Below are 19,787 nucleotides of genomic sequence, written 5' to 3'. Positions count from 1 at the left end.
TATACTGTACACATACACCCACAAGCACTCTTACATGTACAAACACACAAACAAACACACAAAGGCACGTTCTCTGTGGTGCATTTTTATTTGGCCATGGCTTTAATGGGGCTTTTTATGGAGAACAGGATTACAGGATCACATCCGCCTCTCCCTGCCAGCTGATTGGACACTCTCCACTCTGTCATTCAAACACTGAATTTAGCCTGCCGCTAAATGCAACGGTGCGTTTAGCCCGATTTAGTCTGCTCTAGATTTAGTTACACTGCCTTAGCTGCTGGCAAGTTTTGCACGCTGTTGCACTGGGTCCAGATGTCGCTGAATCGTGTCACCGGGTCAGCTCAGTCAGCACCTCCTCCACTACTGACCTTAATGACCTCCATCTGAGGAATATAATGATCTGGCATTGTTCCAAGAAACTTCAAACTGGTGAATTTTACAAAAATGAACAGAGACATCCACAACAGTCAGAGTGCTGGCCACTACTTAAACTTGCCCTCATCGGTTATTTAGGCCACATGGCACATAGCAGTTACATAATATCACCACATAAAGTTGACGTGGTGTAGCACTTATTAGCACTAGCACATTAGCACTTATTTGGTGTTTCTGGCCACCTGGTGAATGTAAGTCCAATATTCACTCTCCTTTTAGTTCTGTTTTTGCATTCCAACAACTCCTGAGGGAAATATGTGGCACTTTAGCAGCTAAATGCTGCACTATGTTCTCCAAGCTAGCCGCTAACATAGCATGTGTGCTATTGAGTGCTGGGTAGGTAGCCTATAGTTGGTTTATCAAAGCGTTTTGGCTGAAAACAGCTGCCTGCATGCTGCTGAAAAGTGGTGAGAGTGAACCAAAACTGTAAAGACTAAACCAGAAAAGGCTTCACAAAGCTGAGAGGAACTGCAGAGTCGCATAATAATTCTCTGTGGGTTCATATGAATGACTTTCATATTACGATAGCTTGCCATTTGACCCAAATATTGATTAGATTGATTATTAACTTTAACATACAGGTTTCATTCGGCTTTTATGTTTTGATTCATTCGTTTCTCTTTTCCTGAAGAACATTTGCTGTTTCTGTCAAATGGATAGCATCTCGAACAGAGCCAGACTTTTTGTTTGGAAGCGAGCTTATGTATCTTTCACTAAAGACAGCCCACTGTTAGCCATAAGAGAAAATTAAGGGATAATAGTAAATACTAAAAAGTAGTGTAACAGGAGAGAAAAGTCATAGAGTCAGTAAACTGTCTCAGTAATGTCAGTCACACAGCAATATCCACCTAAAGTTTGCTAAGGTTAGCTAAAGTTAGCTAACCTAAACTTCTGGAAGAGTAGAAGAGTCATAAAGTCAGCGAACTCTCCCAGTAATGTCAGTCACACAGCAATATCCGCCTAAAGTTTGCTGAGGTTAGTTAAAGTTAGCCAGCCTAAACTTCTGGAAGAGACATAAAGTCAGCAAACTGTCTCAGAAATGTCACACAACCATATCTGTCTAAAGGTTGCTAACAGTCAACATTAGCAGCTAAAATTAGCTACCGGTCAGACCATGTAAGGCTGTAGCATGAAAATCACCAAGTGTATTGAACTGAGCAAGGCTGCGTTTTACTCATATGATTTAACTTTTCATTTGTAAGAGTAAAAATGTGTTTGTTTTTCCTCTTGCTTCAAGCTGGTTAGTTAAATATAAAACATTGAGGTTTGAAAAAGGGCTGAAATGTTTCTTTTTATTTGAGATTCCTTAATTGATGCTGGAATTACTCAAGTCCAATGTTGTCGGGTGAGTGAGCAAGTGGTGTATGTTATCAACTATCTCAGACACATCACAAATGGCAATCAGTGGTATTGTCTGTTGTCTTATTTTGCTTGTCTCCGATGCTTCTCAGAGAAGCTAATAATTGGAGCAGATAATTGCTACCAGGCTCATAACATATTGACCCACGCTCTGTAATAAGCAGGTGAACGCAGCCGAAAACCGAAAACATTCCATTTCTGAAAATTGATATAATTAGCATGTCTCTTTGTGTGCCCACCAGGCAAGACAGTGTTGAATAAACAAATTCTCCTGTGTCATATTTCAAATCCAGTCAGCATTCTCATTAAAATGTCAATGCATATTCGCTGTGGGGACTGTTGTGTATGTCAGCTTAAAAATGCCAACTGAACGGATATATTTTCCAGGTTGATCTTAATTATATGATTCACAGCAACGGCCGCGGCAGCACAGAAAAAGCCATTTCTCTTTGTGCGTGCTGCGTTTTGTGAGCAACTTATTACGTGATCAATCACATACAGCATGAACAGAGCGGGATCAATTAATAATGGAAAACCACTAAACTACTTGAAGCGCTGATTGGAATCTGCCTTAAGTCAGGGGCAGGCAGTGTGGAAGGGCACCAGGTTAAATAGACATGATTAATCAACGCCAGAACAGTGTTTGCATTCATTTGAAACACTAAGTGTGTGTGTGTGTGTGTGTGTGTGTGTGTGTGTGGATATATATAGATATATCTGTATCTCAGTTTTATACTTATTCTAAGCAAGTTTAGAGCATATAATGTGTTTACATGAGAAAATTAGAGTATACTCAAAGTTGTTGCTGTCGATGGGTATTATTCTCCCACAATGCAAAGCACAAAGTAAGTTGAGGAGCTGCTCACTAATTGCAGATGGTGGTGAAAAATATGTGTGTGGCTTCATGTGTTGATGTCTGAAGACTTTAATGTGTGTGCGTGTTTGTGTCCCTGGGCCTCTGCTGGTGACAGCAGAATTGATCAAACACATTGATAAGGCAGCTCCTCAACCTCACCATGCAGTCTCCTCAGGCGAAGGTGGCAGTGCCCCTCTACTGCCATCTATGGGCAGCTTGGTTCACGACAGATGGCTCCCAGTGATAACTGCTGGAGAGCAGCTTCAGTGTGCTGCTGCTGTTGGCTGCAGCCATCTTCCCCCGAGAAGCTGCAGATAATCATTTCATCATTTCCCCAATTATTGACAGGCGCCCTGAGCTCCACTGTTAGGTTTCCAGCGTTGTAGAGAGAATTAACATCCATTAGAGTATTATACAGCGTTTGTGTGTGAATATGTGTGTGTGTGGTTGGAGTTTGAGCCTTACTAGACTCGCAGCTCTGAGGGCTAAGAATGAGGAGCTCAGATATGACAGGCTCATCAAATATCTCGCTTCGCTCAGTGCTGTGGCGAGACTACCGCTGCGTCGAGAGGCTCTGGCCTAAAAATGACCCTCTCCCCACTGAGTTGCCAATCATTACTCATCACATTAGACATCTAGACACATTCTCAGCTCCATCTCGCTGTGCTGCCATTCACACACTCCCTGTCTTTGTCTGATTCTGTTCGTAGCTTCAACTCCTCTCTCTTCCTTTCTGGCTCTTTTTCCCATTTGACAAATTCACGTCTGCCAAGATCATGCACACTCTTTTTCAGCTAACTACCTTTTACTTCAGCCTTACAAAACTTCCACCGGGCCCCCATTGTGTGGCGTTATAGTGGCGCTTACAATAGACCAGCACAGACAAATGGCCTTCGATTGTAGCTTGACTCTGCAAATTTTATGGCACTGCCACCGACTGCAAGTTTTTTGTCCATTTTTACTGTGTCATTAGTTGAATGGATGTCTTCCAGCGACATTTCTGGTTACCTTTTCTCTGTAATAAAACATGGTAGAATTTGTTATTGACGATGTAAAGAACCTTGCATGACAAGTTTTTGTCTCCAAAGGAAAATACCAGCATTATGGAGTTATTTACCGATCTCTGCTATTTCTCTGCTTCTTAAATTCCCATCCCACAGTTGTTCAATGCATATACCATTGTCAAGGGTGATAACTGCAAATACCATTACCTCAGGCTGAAAGAATCCCATTCATTGTGAAACTGACAAGCTTGTCACAAACAGCCTTTTGCCTCATAGAAGGTATCAAGCAAATCAGAGCTTTATATGGTGAAATAGCTCAGTTGTTCTGTTGAACAGTAACTTTGAAAGCAGCTAAAGTTTGGATAAAAATATATAAATTGTTCTTTTCAGCAGGGACAATGTGTCTTATGCATGCAGTAGCTGCAAATGTGGGTGATTTCTTCGAAGCTTCTTATTTATATAGAAAGGATATTTGGATGTAAGCCGCACACTGCCTTCCACGCAAATGCAGTAAATGGTGACATACAATAGAAAATGGTACTCGGATGATATAAAAATGGTACAAAGAAGGAAAATGAGCCACAATGCTAAAGAAGCTGATGCTATTTGAAAGCAGTTTTGTATTATTATGTCTCTCCAGTCAGCAAATGATGAAAATCCTTGTGTTTTGTATTCTTACGACTGCAGTAACTAATCCATCCCCCTCTCTTTCTGTCTGTTTTCTCTTTCTATCTTTCTCCCTCCCTCTTTCGTTCTCTGTTACAGCCGCGCTGCAGGTGTCCATATCCTTGAACAAAGTGGAGCTAAGTGTGGGAGAGTCCAAGTTCTTCATCTGCACAGGTACAAATGCCACACGTTATTGTTTTCATGTGGATGAACTGCATTCATGTATGTTTCGAGCCAGGTCAGAGAGGCAGCAGGGGGTCTTAAATTGGCGCTTGTGAAGTCTGTTTGTTGTTTGTGTGACAGTGAGCACAACACTATCCATGCTGTCCATATGGTGAATGACCCAGCAATGACTGGATCCACACAGGGACGCCCCCGCCCCTCTCATCCCCTCTTCCTCCTCCTCATTGTCCTCTCTGAACGGTATATCAACACTCAGCCATAACAGAGAACCTGACGTACCGCCAGTGGCTCGGTAGGGTGGCACCACACTCTGGCAGGCCCGGGCCCGCCTCCTGCTGGCTCCCTCTTCTCTCCTGCCAACCCACTCAGCGTGGAGCTAACAGCCAAGGGAGTAGAAACACACGGGGAGGAGCGTCGAGGGGGTTTGGAGGTCTAACGTGCTGAGGAGGACAGAATGGGGGGTAGAAAAATAGAGGTGAATGGAAACATACTGGCAGAAATTGAAAGGCAAAGGTAGATGCTTTTATTGTAAAAAGAGCTAAAACGACAGAAGTGAGAAGAATGAAAAAGGCTTTGAAGCAAAAGAGTGTTGGAGGTGGGAGATAAGTAGCCATCGTCCACCGTCAAAGTGTGTGGGAGGAAGTGTCTGTGTCACTCGTTGCATTCTTTTGCCCTTTTCCACCACAGGAAGTCGTGCTATGCCTGATTTTACCATATTCACAAGCAGTCAGGCCAACTGGAGTGGGCTGAAAAGCAGCGCAGACCTGTCAGAGGCAAAAAGCAAACGTCCAGTGAAACCCGAAGAGAGCCTGCAAACATCTAAAGAAAGAAAGAGTCTTTTAAAGTGACTTTTTGGCTTTAAGATGCCGAGTCCATTTGCATGAATCAGGCCTACATAAATATGGATTAGAGAAAAGAAAGGAACAGAAGGCAGTTGTATTGTTGATTCAGGGTTTGGGGCTGTGTGTGAGGAAAGGCAGAACAGAGAGGTGAATGTGTTGTTCTTGAGAGAAAAGAACCCGGGTGAAATCAATTAACTTGTTCAATACAAGTCTTTCTTGTTTAAAAAAGTTTGCAGGAAGAATTGGCAGCGGGGTGAAATGATTGAACACCTCCTATATTTCCTAAAGAATCACAACTTTTGTTGTTCAAACAAGCTGTTTTAGGTAGAAATTAGGTCACACATAGGTCAACATGGTAGCCTGCAGGAAGAAGGCTTGTCTCACATCCAGGTGTATCATCCTTGTCTGTTCTTCGTCTTATCTTTCCTGTTTCTCCCTTGTGTAAACTATTTTCACTTTTCTTTAAAGCCCCTTAAAACCTTAAACACTTCCTGATTAAATATTGTGCAACAACAAAAGTTTCAGTTAGGAAATTATCCTAATATTTATTAACCTATAATCTGATCAAACCACTTATAACGCAGATGTCTGAAGTGTAATGTACGTTTTTGATTGTTAAACTCTCGATGATCTCGATGATGTGCTTTAATGCAGGTACATGTAATGTGATTTTAATGGTTAAATCTGTCCAGATGTGCGGTGGATGATCACAAAACACAGAAAACATTTTCTCAGTCTGCTGTTGACTAAATCTCCCATCAAGACTGAAGAGTGCACAAACATTATGAATGTCGAATAACCGCTAAATGTTGAGTATTCGTTTTCAAAACCCCTTTTATCCTCCGTCCTCAGAGTGATGTGGCAGTGGCATCTATTCATAGAGTTTTGTTTTTAAAAGAAAATGTGAGACATCCCTTCAGCAGAGTTAGCTTTTATTACCACCCCGCCGCACAGAATCAGTTTGTTTTGGGGGTTTTTATGCCTTCCCAGCGAAGCTTTAAAAAGATGTTTTGCAGTGAAGATTTGAATAGAGGCCGTGGCGTGGTAGGAGACTGGAGGTATAGGGGGGGTCAGGAAGAGAAAAGGAAAGCAGCGAGTGAGGCAGAGAGAAAAAACAGGTGAGCTGATCTGCAGAGCAGGAGGGAGGGGGCGGCTGCAGAGATTGTCTTTAGATTTTGTCTAAGTGGTCTGCGAGAGGGAGAGAAAAACTGCATTTGTGCTTGTGTCACCTTGCACCTCGAGTGAACTTTGTTTGTTTTCATCATAGTTGTGGGAAAGGTCAGGGACATCTCTATGGTAAATGCATACCATGAGAGATATGAGCAGTCTCTGCAGCAATGGTCTGTTGAGTAAGCTGTAGTACTAATATATATATATATATAATATATAGTCCTAATACATATTACCACATATTACCACCTTGATAATATGGCATGATGATGGTGATCAGTGGTAATGATACATTTCGAAGGGAGGAAAAGGCTTATTAACATCACCAGTACAAACAACTATTTAACTTTCTGCTGTGCAAAAGAAGTTAAAATTGTCTCCCATTGGTGCTCCACTGGGTTGAGATCTGATGGTGATCATTTTCACACTCATCAAACCCTTCAGTGCCCCCTGGTCCAGCGTATGAAAGCATCTCCATTTGTTAGGTGTCTCCACTCATACTACATTTGATACAGTCTGTGTATTACTGAATAAAGTATAGAGTATAAATACTCTAAAGTAGATTCAAAAGATTGTATTTACTCTTTAGTACATATTCATTGAAACCACCAGGTGTCAGCAAAAACAAATGTGAATCATAGAAAAGTAGCACTTAATTATAAAAGTAGTTTCCATCAAGCACTCATCTTTGCATTCAGTTTTAAAGAGGCACATTAGGCCGAGAGCTTTTCCTCATCTAAAATAGGTCACCTATCAGGGTTAAACTGGGCTGAGCTCCTGGCGAAACAAATAAGGAGGGTGATAAACTGGTGTTTAGGTGTGTGTTTAACCTCCCCTACGACTGAAGTGGCAGAGAGCCAAGTGTTGGCTGCGAAATAAAACAGAGAGGCAGCCACAAAGGCAGCCTCAGTAGTCAAACGAGATCCAACAGCTATTATGTTTCCATGTGGTTTTCTCCTAACTGGAGCAGGGTAGGTCACATCACTTGTCCCAGTAGACCTCCGTTTACCCGTTGGCCAGACGTCACAGAGTAGACAGAGATAAATATGAAACCGATATTTCTGACATCATGTCAAGCTGCACACACGCTGACCAGTGTGATTCCTTCCCCGCTCAGTTCATGTTTCTCTCCTGCTATCTACTTCCCCGTAGACAGAAATCAATTACTACCATGGCTCTGGTGCCAGCCACTGTGGGGACGTGGGAGTGTTTCGGTTTGCGCACGGTTAATTTTGGCGCCATGGGACACGTCTAGTCAATAATCTGCCTTGCGCAGGAGGCTTAGATCACTTCAATATTTCAGTTGCTTTAAATTGCTCCCTCAATGCTAAGGAGGATCATAAACGTTGTCTGAAACACCTTCCACATACAAAGCTTTGTTGCTCGCCCTGGTCTTATTGAAAATGTTTAAATCCATGTGAAATGCAGAATCAAGCCGAAACAGAGTTAACGAAAGCCGGCTATCAATCAGCACGCTGCTGTGTAGACATTTCGCTAGCACCTAGAAAAGTGATCGTCGTTGTCTTTCCGCTCTGCCTCCAGTAGAGTCAGTCAGTGAGCGTCCTCTCTTGCCAAGAATCAGTAATAATGCCAGAGCTTATGCAGATTTTAAGAGCGGTTTGACAGAAATTTCCACCAGCTATTCATACAGTTGTAAAGACACGCAGAGGGAGGCAGGGCTGAGCGTGGAAAACAGGGCAGCACGCTACACACTCCTGTCTTCTCAGATCATCTGTGAAGCAAATGACCTGTCACCATGCTAGCTGCATCAACTTCAACATATTTAGCTGTCTCTGCTGTCAACAGACTGTAAAATGGTGAGCAGTGATAACGTTGTATTGCTAACAGGTATAAAGAGATGCCTGTAGCGACGCTAGACGCTTATCTCTTCCCCACAAGTACCCACATGAACCACGAGGCTCCGGTGGGAAGCCACGTGTGAAGGGAAGCAGAGCGAGGAGGAAAATGGCTTGTACACATGCCAAGGATATGATGCTGATGGTTGTTGGAAACATTGTGATGCTGATCGGTGTTAGCATGCTGGGGTGTGAGTTGGAGCCTGCATGTTTTCCTGTGATGCAAAGTGCAGGCATCAGGAGGCAAATTTGACAATCAGCTCATTTATTATCATTTACCTTCATGTACTGAGATCAAACTGAGAGATAATTATTCATGTCATAAGCTATTCATCTAAGTGTACATGCTGGACAAATGTGTTTCCAGCCAAATCAAGCCACCTCCTCACAGCTACGCCTGGGAGCTCTTGAGATGAACCACCTCAACCCTCTGCTGAGCAGCTGGAGGTTAAAAGCTTTGCTCAAGGGCATCCTGTGGAAAGTTACTGAAGGGGAAAGAGAGCATACAAACTGCCTGCTGTCTCTCTCTCTCTCTCTCTCTCTCTGGGCGTACCTGTGCCACATTTTGCTAAACACCACACGGGTGTCACAAACTTGTATTCCCTCTATATTCTGCTCGTCTTTTGTAAGCGTATTTAAATCCAGCCACCTGTCTTTAAGGGACTGGACCAGCCTCTGCCCATCTCCTCTCCTGTTCAAGGCTCCAGCTGATTGATAGGCCGAGCAGTGGCCCTCCACACTGACACGTTTATTTGCAGAATTTACAGGCAAAGGCCACCTGCTGTTTGCAGATGGTACCAATCATCTCCTACAGTAGCCTGATGAGTTGACGTTTCACAATCTACATATGGACGCCATTTTAATCAGGGTTCAAGTTCGCCTTTGATCAGACCTCCCATTTATTCCTGTGTTCAGTGCCTCTGTGTGTGTGTGTGTGTGTGTGTGTGTGTGTGTGTGTGTGTGTGTGTTTGTATATGTGCATAATCTTGGAAATGAGACTGGAATTTACAGCCTACATATGTCCCTATTTCTTTACAGACTTATTAGCTATGTAAATCCAAGATTATGACATAATCACATAATTTCAGGCCGTCTGTTCCCTCGACAAGTTCCAACAACAACAACGTTGGATGGTCCTCAGCTGTTCAGCGGACCAAAGCGAGCAGCAAAGCTTTAGTATTGACATGTAAAACTGTAGTGAAATACATCAGGAAAATAGGACATTTATTTGAATGGCAGCACGATGTGTGTCTACAAAATGTTCCTCCTGCTCAGCTTATTTCAGAGTATTTGAATCATCAAATTGTTTCTAGAAGTTCTTCCACAATAAAAGTCTGAATGAATCTGAGTAAACCAGTCAGAATGTTGTCTTAGTGATTTGTCCAAGTCTTGTCCAGTCTCTGTAGTTTGATCTTTTTGATGAGGACACAAATGCCCAAAACGTTACCTTAAAAAGCAAGCAAGTATACAGGGGTCCATACAGGGGTTGTAGATCGGGCAACGTCAGTCTTGCAGGGCACACTGTTATAATCTGACCTTTTTAAAGTTCTGGGTAAAGGGGACTAAAATATTTGAAACAGTACATTGGAGTGATTAGCGTCACACTAGCTACACAAAGCAGGAAAACTGTATTGTCTTTCCACACTGCAGGCTGAGCATCTTTCAGGCTGACTGACTTCATGCATAGAGATGCCAAGTGAATGTCAATAAATGGGCAATCCAATATTTTCACAAATAATCCTGGGACAGGAGGGTAAGAGGTTCAACTTATTGAACCAGTTTGGAAAATACAAAAACGCAGGTGGAAGTCAACAAGAGGCAACGTGTTGCAAAGTAAGTAATAAATGTCCTCAGGCATTTAAATGTCAACAGCCTTTCTGAATAGATCCCATGTGTGAGTGGGAGTAATCATGGAAACATCTCTTTCCTAAGCAATGAATGTAAACACAGGAAGGAAAACAGGATTTTTAAATGATCGTGCCTTGCCTGGTAAAAGAGAGTGAAACTTACTCATTGTAATCACTTTATTCTATCTCTCTCTGACCTTACTCCTAGCTATCGGCGAGCCAGTGAGGCTGGAGTGGTACAACCCCCAGGGCGAGCGCATCGTGCCCTCCAAGCGAATGTCCCTCCACACGGAGACGTCACGATCCAGGCTCATCATTTACAACGCCATCATCGAGGACGCGGGTATCTACCGCTGCCAGGCCACCGACGCCAGCGGTCACACCGAAGAGGCCTCGGTCGTGCTGGAGATCTACCGTAAGCTCGACAGATAACGTGCAGTCACATACACATCTGCACATTTACCTGCAGATGCTCTGTGTTTGCCTCCTGAGGAGATTTAGACATGAAGACATGAAGAGAATAAACCTCTCACATTAGTGTTTGATCACAGGGATAGCCAGCCTATTCATATTCCCAGCCTCACCACAGTCACAAGCTGTTCGAAATGTTACCTCTATCTGTGTGCATGTGCATTTTCGGTCCATGTGTACCTTTGACTTTGTGCGTGAGCTTGTGTGAGAGTGTGTGTTACACTCCTTCTTGTGATTAAAGTGTAATGACAGCCAGTAATGCCATGGGACTGAGATCCTGCCAGGCATAATGAGGGATGTGGCACTGAGGCTAACCTGCCTTGCTGACCCATCACTATTTCTTGGGCAAAACTTAATGTTACGAGGTGGGGGTGGCTCAGTGCTTACAGGGACTGTCCCATCGCAGGATCCATCCTCTCGGCGGGCAGTGAATTAACCACCGTTTGTCCTGTTCGAATGTCCTTGAGCAAGACATCCAACTTAAACCCTACCAGCTCATTCCTGTGATTTGCTGAGGACAAGTATTAGAAAAACCATGTGGGTCCAGAATTATAGCTACTTTTGGGGACACTGAGATCCTCCATGTATTTAGGCTCGTAGCAACCCAGGGGAGATAGATTGCACAACTACAAAAATGTGGTGGGTATTTTAAAGGCTGATAAAAGTATCCAATATATTAAATCTGACTTTCAAGTCAAGAACAAATACATAATTAAAGGATTCAGTATTGCTCTACTAGAACTTTACTTCTGACAGCATGGAGAACGTTTTGAAACAGCATTTAGACCTCAATGTTCAGTAATAACATTTACAGAACATCAAATTAAACAGCTCTAAATCTAGATGTAGACTTATGACTTCATATTTGGTGAAAGCTTTGTGAGTGTGGACTTGGACTTCAAGGTGCCAGTTCATTTATGTGTTGTGGTCTTTAGCGATGCCACCATTACTGTGGTTGCACATACAAACTGTGAAAGAACTGATATTTGGGTTACTTGTGGACAGCAGTCGCCCCTCCGACAGATCAAAGTTGCCTATGTCAAGTTATTCAGTCCCAAAACGCCAGTTTGAAACAGGTCATGACGAAGGCTTTGGGCTCCTACCATTGCAATTGCACTCACAGGGATAAATAAAGTTGTATTGAATTGAATTGACTGCAGCAATATGGATGCTAAAGATCTGTGTAGTAATTAAACCAGCATTATGCTAATTTATGATTAGCTGACACATACATGAAAAGAACAGCTTTACTTTAGAAGCTACAGTACAGCCCAGTAAGTCTGGTTTTGACCATTTCACCTACAACCCGGATTAATCTATTTCTACAATCCTTGCTTGGGCCTGGTTTAGGTACAAAAGACACATTTCTCAACACTTACAACACCTTCTGTTCACAGGAGTTGGATTACGATTATAATGCATGCAAAAGGCACACACTCGAAAAGATTACATAAGAACCTGAGATGTGAATAACCCAAATACCCACATACCTCGGGACTTTGATCAGGAGTCTTCCCCAAGTTTAATTGGAGAAAGCGTCAAGGTACAGGGATTTGATTCCAGGAGGCACACACACACACACACACACACACAATTATATATGCACACTCTGGAAATCATCACCTGCTGTGTGGTTGCCTTTTTCATCCTCGCCCAGCGAACCATTAGAGGAGACATCACAGCCTCAATCACACCTGCCACCACTCAGCCCTCGCCTCATTCACCACATAACCAGCTCCCTAAAACCATTGTTTCCATGGCAACCGGGCGTCACTCACTCAGTCCCCCGGTGTAGATTGCATGAGCAGCATGCGGATGAAAACCTGCCTAAAGCCCCAGCCAGCCATTCTGCCAGCGCACAGCCGGAGCAGGCGCGGACTCCTCGGGCGGCGCATGAGGCCGGTGTGCTACAACATGTCGTACATGAAATTCATGACCTGTGGGAGGGAAAGTGTTGACATCCTCTCAGCAGTTGCTGGCATCTCCATGATGGCCCATTATAATCATGCTACACAGAGTGACAGATCAGTTTTGAATCCAAAACGGATGCCTGGACCTCATACAAACATAAAAAAAGCTGCTCGAGGATGAAACCTGAAGATCTTGGTGGTCATCTGCTTCACATCTGTACTCTTGAGTTAAGTGTCTCTTCAACCAATGGATGTATTGCCATGAAATATGGCACAGACACTCATGTTCCCCTCAAGATCTATTGTATTAACTTTGATGTCCACTTACCAAATTTCAATTTGTCCAGTACTTTGGTTAATGACCAGTACTTGCAAAACTAATGACATTTACATGAGCCTCAACTGTGCTTTGTGTTTAATGATAATTAGCTAATGTTAGCATGACAACAGCATCATCATTAGCCCCAGCATGTTAGCAAATATTAGCAGAGATCCTGGAAAATTGGCTCATCAACGTATCAGACAGTTATCCTCGCAGTGATGTGTAGGCGAGCCACAGAAGAGAAACTCCGGAGCACTGAGTATATTCTCAATTCGCCAGTGTCAAGTGTGCAGCAGAGTGTTACTCTGGAGAGGATGTTTCCCGTACTGATTCTCTTGTAGAGCAATGTGACAACAAAAGAGAAAGGAAATGGATATAAACAGAAGGAACAAGTGACACCAGAAGTGTTCAAACCTGAGAGGGAGATGGAGGGAGTGGGAGAGCAACACATTTTGAAAATAAAAAGAAGAGCATAAGGGGGAAATTGATAAGAAACTACCAGAGTGAATGACAAAAATATGCAAAGGCATCCTTGAAGTTAATGAAGACACTGAGATGCCAGGCACGTTCGCAGGCGGAGGGTGCAGTCGGGGAGAGAAAGCTCATTTTAGGGAGCAGCCTGGCATAAATCACACAGCAAAATGCTAATGCTGAAGCCTCGCTAACGGAAGGGACTGATAGGGAGGCTGTCATTGATTTATTCACACCTTCACAATACAGCGCGCAGATGATAGCAGGTGGTGGCAGAGCTAGCGGTGCCAGCCCTGGCAGACATCAAAGCCGACTATCCGAACAAGAGCGGGGTTCGAAGAAGGATCACGTGCCGTTTGTGGAGAAGTGCTGGTCCGAGAACAGTGTCCCCATAAAAGTAATTTGTCAAAACACCAAATGTTTGTCAAGAGGGAGGACACAGCTTCAAACTGGCTCAAAGCGGAAGCTATTATTGAAGTGTTCCTGAGACCGAGATAGAGTGAATCAAAGGCTGCCTGTGTTCTTGTCTAATTCTGCAAACAGAGACGCTGCAGAATATCTCCGCTCATTGATTTTTTTGTCATGGTTGTGATTGGCAGCGAACAAAACGGACACCCTTCTGTCTCCTGTGCTGTTTCACCAGAATCGCCTTATCTGTGTCCCAGAAAACAGTCAAAGCAGGATTTAGCTTTTGTTTTATTTGATTTTGTGAGTGAACGCCATCCTTCCATTTCCAGCGCTCACATTGTGTTTCGTTTCCTAATACTTCAGGTCTGAATTGTGAGGCGTTACGTCACATGACAGCTTAATAATGTAGTTTTTGGCCACTCAGTTGCATCTATGGATGGCAACGTTGGTCTGTCAGTCCAGACTGAAGTATCTCAAAAACTATTGGATGGATTGCCATGAAATGTGGTGCCCCCCTAAGGACGAATTATAATCACTAGCCATGGCATGGAGTCTTGTTATAATGACATGATCAACCACAGGCGAGCTATACCTAATAAGAAACAGTCAATAATGTTTTATTTTTAGGGGAAAGAAACCTATGTATGTGGCACAAAGACATATGCCTTTAAGATCTTTCAAAATCAAAGATTAGGAGCAAGGTCAGATGGTTTACCAGCAGCCTTAAATGCCATCAAAACTCATAATGTAATCAGTTTTTCATTTCTTTTTCAGGCACTGTTCTTGGGCTTGTGAGGTCAGCAATGCATGCTCCCAGGTGGCCAATAGAGGCCACTCCCATCAATAATAATGTATCGTGCTTTATTTAACAATGTTACACAAAAAGATAAAATACACTAAAACAATAACAGAAGTGAAATAGAATAAAACTCATTGGGAGCGGCCAGAAAGCCACTATCAGCTGATCTAACAGGGCGCCCAGGGTAATAAGGGTTGAGTAGATCTTTGATACTATGAGGGGTCTGGTCATGCAAAAATCTATGTGAAGATGAACGGGAAGTCAGTGCAGGGAGCCCAGAATTAGAGTTAAATGTCTACCCAGCAAACCACCTTGAAAAGGCAAACACTCAACTTGCAGAAAAGTGGATGGAAATGTATTTTAAAGCAACTTCTCCAAACCCTTCACCCTAAATTCTGTCTCAAAACAGTCATAGTTAACAGGACGGTAAAAAGTGCAGCAGTTCTTTCTTATTTCCCTTTTGATGTTCAGAACTGCAATAAATTGTCTGCACTGAATACTCGCAGAAAAAAAAACATAAAAAGCTGTTCCATCTCCATCTTGTTTGATCTCCCAGAGAGGCTGACGTTTCGGGATGTTCAGTCACCGCAGGAGTTCCGCCACGGTGAGACGGCGGAGGTGGTGTGTGATGTCATTAGTTCACCGGTGCCCGTGGTGGTTTGGTACTACCAGGACAAAGAGATCACTGAGGAGCACCACAGTAAGTTTTCATGACCTTCTTTCACAATGACGTTATTTTCTTTACTTCTGTAGTTTCTTTCATGTTTGGGAAGGTGACGTCTGGTTGAGTTACTTATTCAAAAGGTCATGTGATCCTGACGTGGTTTGGTGAAAATGTGATGCCGTTTCAATAATTGTTTTGCCTTATTTATCTCTATTACTGTTTTAATTAGTTTTCTTTTAGCTTTTTTGAAGAATGACTTTTGTAATACAATTAGTTACTAAGTAGGACAACTATCCAAATAAATTAAAGGTACCCTGTGGAGTTTTTGGAGTTCTGGTCCCCGTTTTGTTAGTATCTCGTCCATGTCCGGGTAACATGCCAAGAAATGTAGCAGTGTGCCAACAAAGGCAGTGAGGACGACTGCTAGCAAGCAAACATGAATGTAAACAATGCAGGTTTCAAATTATTCCGAAAATCGTCTTTGCCAGAAGAAGGAAATGCATTCAACACGTTTATTGGTTCTCAGGTATACATAATGTGTTTTTATGAGAAACAGTGAATGTAGACACAAGTTTGATTGGCACCTCTAAAACCAAAGGCCTAAATGGGAATATTTGTTTAGAAGATGGAGTTTTGTGGGGAATTTAAAATTTTATTGTCAGTCTAGTGATGAATATTTAATGTTATTGAGAAAAAACGTTCATGGCCTTTAAAGAGGGACCTTTGTGATATAATGTAATATAATTAGATGGGTATTATTATCAAACTGTGTAACTGATCTTGATTATTCCAGTCGTCGATTACGATGGTTAAAAGTTGCAAAGTAAGCAGCAATCTCAAAAGGATTACATTTTGAATGTAAACCTGCCAAATGCACTTGATTATTGAGAGGAAAAACTGCTCATGAGTCCTGATGGGCCCAATTCTCTCCCACTCATTGAAAAGACGCGCTAATGTGCCAAAAATACCGCTCTCTAGGAAATGCTATTTCCTTCTTTTGTGCGGACTCACAATAAGACAAGGATATCAAATTCTCTGAATAGAAAGCCCATCAGCCCTGGAGGAGGCGTATAACTTGGACAGAAACCACGTTAACAAGCGACTGAGGGGAGGGATTATAGAGCAGTTGAATGGTGACATTCCATAAGATGAAGTGCAAACCTGCATCTTTTCAAAAGAGCTATATCCAGATTTGAACTGCTAACTCCACCTACGACAACTCACAGTCACATTGTCAATCATATTCTGTCCCATTCTTCCCTGTGATCACTCCCTGTTCAGTTGCTGTTAACTATCGGGAGAGTGGTCTACTTCATTTCCTAAAAAGAGGAGCACTCAGAGTACAGATTCACTTTTAATATTATTTTCTGATAGAAGGCAGCTGCAATAGTATCAACCATAGACCACTAGGATTCATTATTTCCTCTTCTTCTCCTCCCTGATTTACAGCTCTCTACACCACCTCCCCATCCTCCTCCTAGACAAAATGCATGCCTGAACACTGATTAGAAAGAGTGACCCCTTGAATCTGTCACGTTTTTTAATTGAAATTCAAATCTTCGGTGCCACAGTGGCGATGAAACATAGAGAAGAAGAGGTTTTTTTTTAATCATTTTACTCTAATTACGATGCATGGTTATAAATATCTTTGCTTGAGAGAAATGAGATAGAGGCCTCATCACTCCAGGCCAATCTCGCAGTGGCCACAATGCGGGAGAGAGTGGAGACTATTTGGAACTGTAATTGCGTGAGTGTTTATCTATGTGGACTTTATCAGGTAAATGTGCTGAAGTGAAGATTGACAGTCTAGCTACTGGAGAGTGGAGATGGCAATTTTCTCCTGTTTTTTTCCTAACTTTCTTATCTCGCTTCTCTCTCTATCATACACTGTTGTTCTTTTGTTGTTTCCTCTTCCCGCTCTCTCTCTCTCTCTCTCTCTCTCTCTCTCTCTCTCTCTCTCTCTCTCTCTCTCTCGCTCTCTCTGTCTCTCTCTCTCTCTCTCTCTCTCTCTCTCCCTGTCTCTCTCTCCCTCTCGCTGTCTGTCTGTCTTTGCCCGGCTTTCTGTCTGTCCTCCTCTTCGCCCGTGCTGTGAAGGCAGGTTCCAGGTGCTGGCAAACAACAACCTACAGATCCATCAGGTGACCAAGGCCGACGAGGGCGTGTATCGCTGTGAGGCCAGCGTAGAGGCCCGCGGCGAGATCGATTTTGTGGACATCGCCATGGTAGTCAACGGTGAGTTAACAATTTGAGTCGTGACTTGAGAAAAACAGCTGTGCAGCCAGACAAGGGAGACTCCAGCTATTTAGATTCGTATGTCCATGAAGACAGATTTTAAGATTAAAGCAGGTTCAAGGGCCAAAATATCCAAACCTTTAGTTCATAGTGTTGGTCAAGAAAAAAAAAACACTGTATCCTGTCTGACTTCACACCCTTATTTTGTAGCACAGGCTCCAAGCACTGTGTAAGCATGAAATAACCATGAAAACTGAAGGTGTTATACACAAAACTAGCAAACTGATCTTGATGTGGGCCTGTAACAATGTCCACTAGGAGCTGTCAGCAACAAGATGTGGACTTTGACTGAGCAAAATCCTAAAAGTCAACATTTTTTGTAGGAAACTAGGGCTGCTTTCTTGTCGTTGGTCCTCTTGGTAGGGATTCTGGAAACAGTATGTCTCACCTCAGCGCTACCCTTTCTTTTCTCTAACTTTGTATTTTATGGCTACAGAAAGTGACAAAGCAAGTGTTGAACCCAAATCTAATCTTCAAATTTTCTGGGTGACCTTACAGGTGCTACATCCTTGTATCTCCACAGTCTGTACTTTGAACCAAACACTCATGTTCTTGCGGAGGTCTTGATCTTGTAAGGCCTGCAAAGGCGCAGGAATGAAGTTCCAAAAAGTCCTGAATAGCTTAAAATTGCATGGAACACTTGTAAACCTGCAGCGGGATAGTTGTTGTTGTGAAGCGTAATCCTCTTAGAGTGACATAGCCCAGTAAACAATCTTGTTTCAGAGTCACTATCAGCATACATCTTATTGAATACAAACCGAAACCTCCAGCAAACCCAGCTGGTCTGCAGTACGGAGCTTTAACGGAAGCTATGCAGAGAGATTCCAAGCAGACACATGCCCCTCTTCACACAGTGTCAACAGATTAGCATGCATTAGGGATTGAGTTCCCTCTGCATACACGAGCTTCGTTGTTGCTGTTGTTGTTGTTTTCATAATTGAACACCACTCACGGTTTTTCATTCTGGAGCCTACAAGGCATTCAAGTCTGCAGATGCCCAAGGTTAACAGCATAATAACTGATTAAGGATAGTGTACACAGGAGCAGCTTTCACTCCGTGGTGATTGCAAGAGAAAATCAGTGTCTCATTGTTAAGCTTGTATTCATTAGTAATATTTTTAAAGAAGGAAGGACCCTTTATTTTCTAACTAATGTAACTAATTGCTGTTGCTGCAACATATGTAGACACATGCAGTACAATAGCTTGTGTTCACTTAATCCTGTTACTCGGCGACTATAACGTGAAGTTGTCGCAATACAGAGCTTGTCGACAGTGTTTTGAGTCAAGACAGTGATTCTGCAGGAACTCAAGTTCAGGAAATTCAGGTTGAATGAGCACGAGTAGCGGTCGTCATGGTAGTAGTATCAGAACACAGTTTTCAGCTTTTACAGATTCAGCTCCACTGACTCCGATAAGTTCATCATTGACACACTTATAGCAGGTCTGCTCTTTCTGCTACCATTGGTGGGATTTTTTTTAAAATTCACTTTATTCTTTAGTGTGATTGAAAATTTCAATTAGCGTTGGCTGTGGCCCAAAAACCAAATATGTCATTTTAATTTTCGCATTTGTCCTCATTTACAGCGAGTCACCTGAGACGGCTGAAAGTGATTGAAATGTGATTTCAGGCCACGAGCGTCTTGTAACGGTTGAACAGCTGCAATATTGTCTCTGCCTATGTAATTCTCTCTCACCTAATGTATTAGCAGTGCAGCCCTCTGCCCAAAAACTATGAATTGCATTCAATTTAGCACACCAACCTCACTTCTGAGGAAGATCCAATAAGCCTGCTCAATGAGGCACGACCTATTATTGCAGCGACATGACACTTGCCATGCGGCGCTGAGACGGGACAGACTGCGCTTTGCTTTGCTGAGAGTCCTCTGTGAGGGAGCCACGCCCTGAGGGAGACACATTAAAGTGAACGTCACTTTGCCTCAAGGAGACGCATTCTGTTGATCCCTAAAGACTCCCACATTCAGACGTGCCCTAAGCTGAGCCTGAAGACACAAAACCTGATTTGTAGAAACACCATTTGGATGTGAAAGAAATATATAAAGTACTTACAGGAAACTAATGAGTTTGTCCAATATGGCACCACAAGGCGAGGGGACATCTGTCACAGCCGTGCCAGACTTTAAACGACTTTGTTTTCTGTGCATTCAAAATGGACTCTTAAAGCTGCCCTTCTCTCTAATTTCTCTCACGTTTTAATTCACAAATTAAACTTA

At 42.8% G+C, this 19,787-nt stretch overlaps 1 protein-coding gene across 1 annotated transcript in view; it reads left to right on the top strand.

Moving 5' to 3' along the window:
* The first annotated feature begins 1,770 nt into the window (after positions 1–1,770).
* Positions 1,771–19,787, top strand: part of LOC139307005 (neural cell adhesion molecule 2-like) — a 77,089-nt gene continuing 59,072 nt past the window's right edge. Inside the window, exons 1-5 of the mRNA XM_070930962.1 lie at positions 1,771–1,780; positions 4,420–4,494; positions 10,427–10,633; positions 15,156–15,299; positions 17,358–17,495. Coding sequence (XP_070787063.1) covers positions 1,771–1,780; positions 4,420–4,494; positions 10,427–10,633; positions 15,156–15,299; positions 17,358–17,495 — 574 coding nt within the window. The remainder of the gene's footprint in view (positions 1,781–4,419; positions 4,495–10,426; positions 10,634–15,155; positions 15,300–17,357; positions 17,496–19,787) is intronic.

This window comes from Enoplosus armatus, chromosome 24 (genome assembly GCF_043641665.1).
Source record: "Enoplosus armatus isolate fEnoArm2 chromosome 24, fEnoArm2.hap1, whole genome shotgun sequence".
In the NCBI taxonomy this organism is placed as follows: Eukaryota; Metazoa; Chordata; class Actinopteri; order Centrarchiformes; family Enoplosidae; genus Enoplosus; species Enoplosus armatus.
This window is presented reverse-complemented; position numbering and strand designations above follow the sequence as displayed.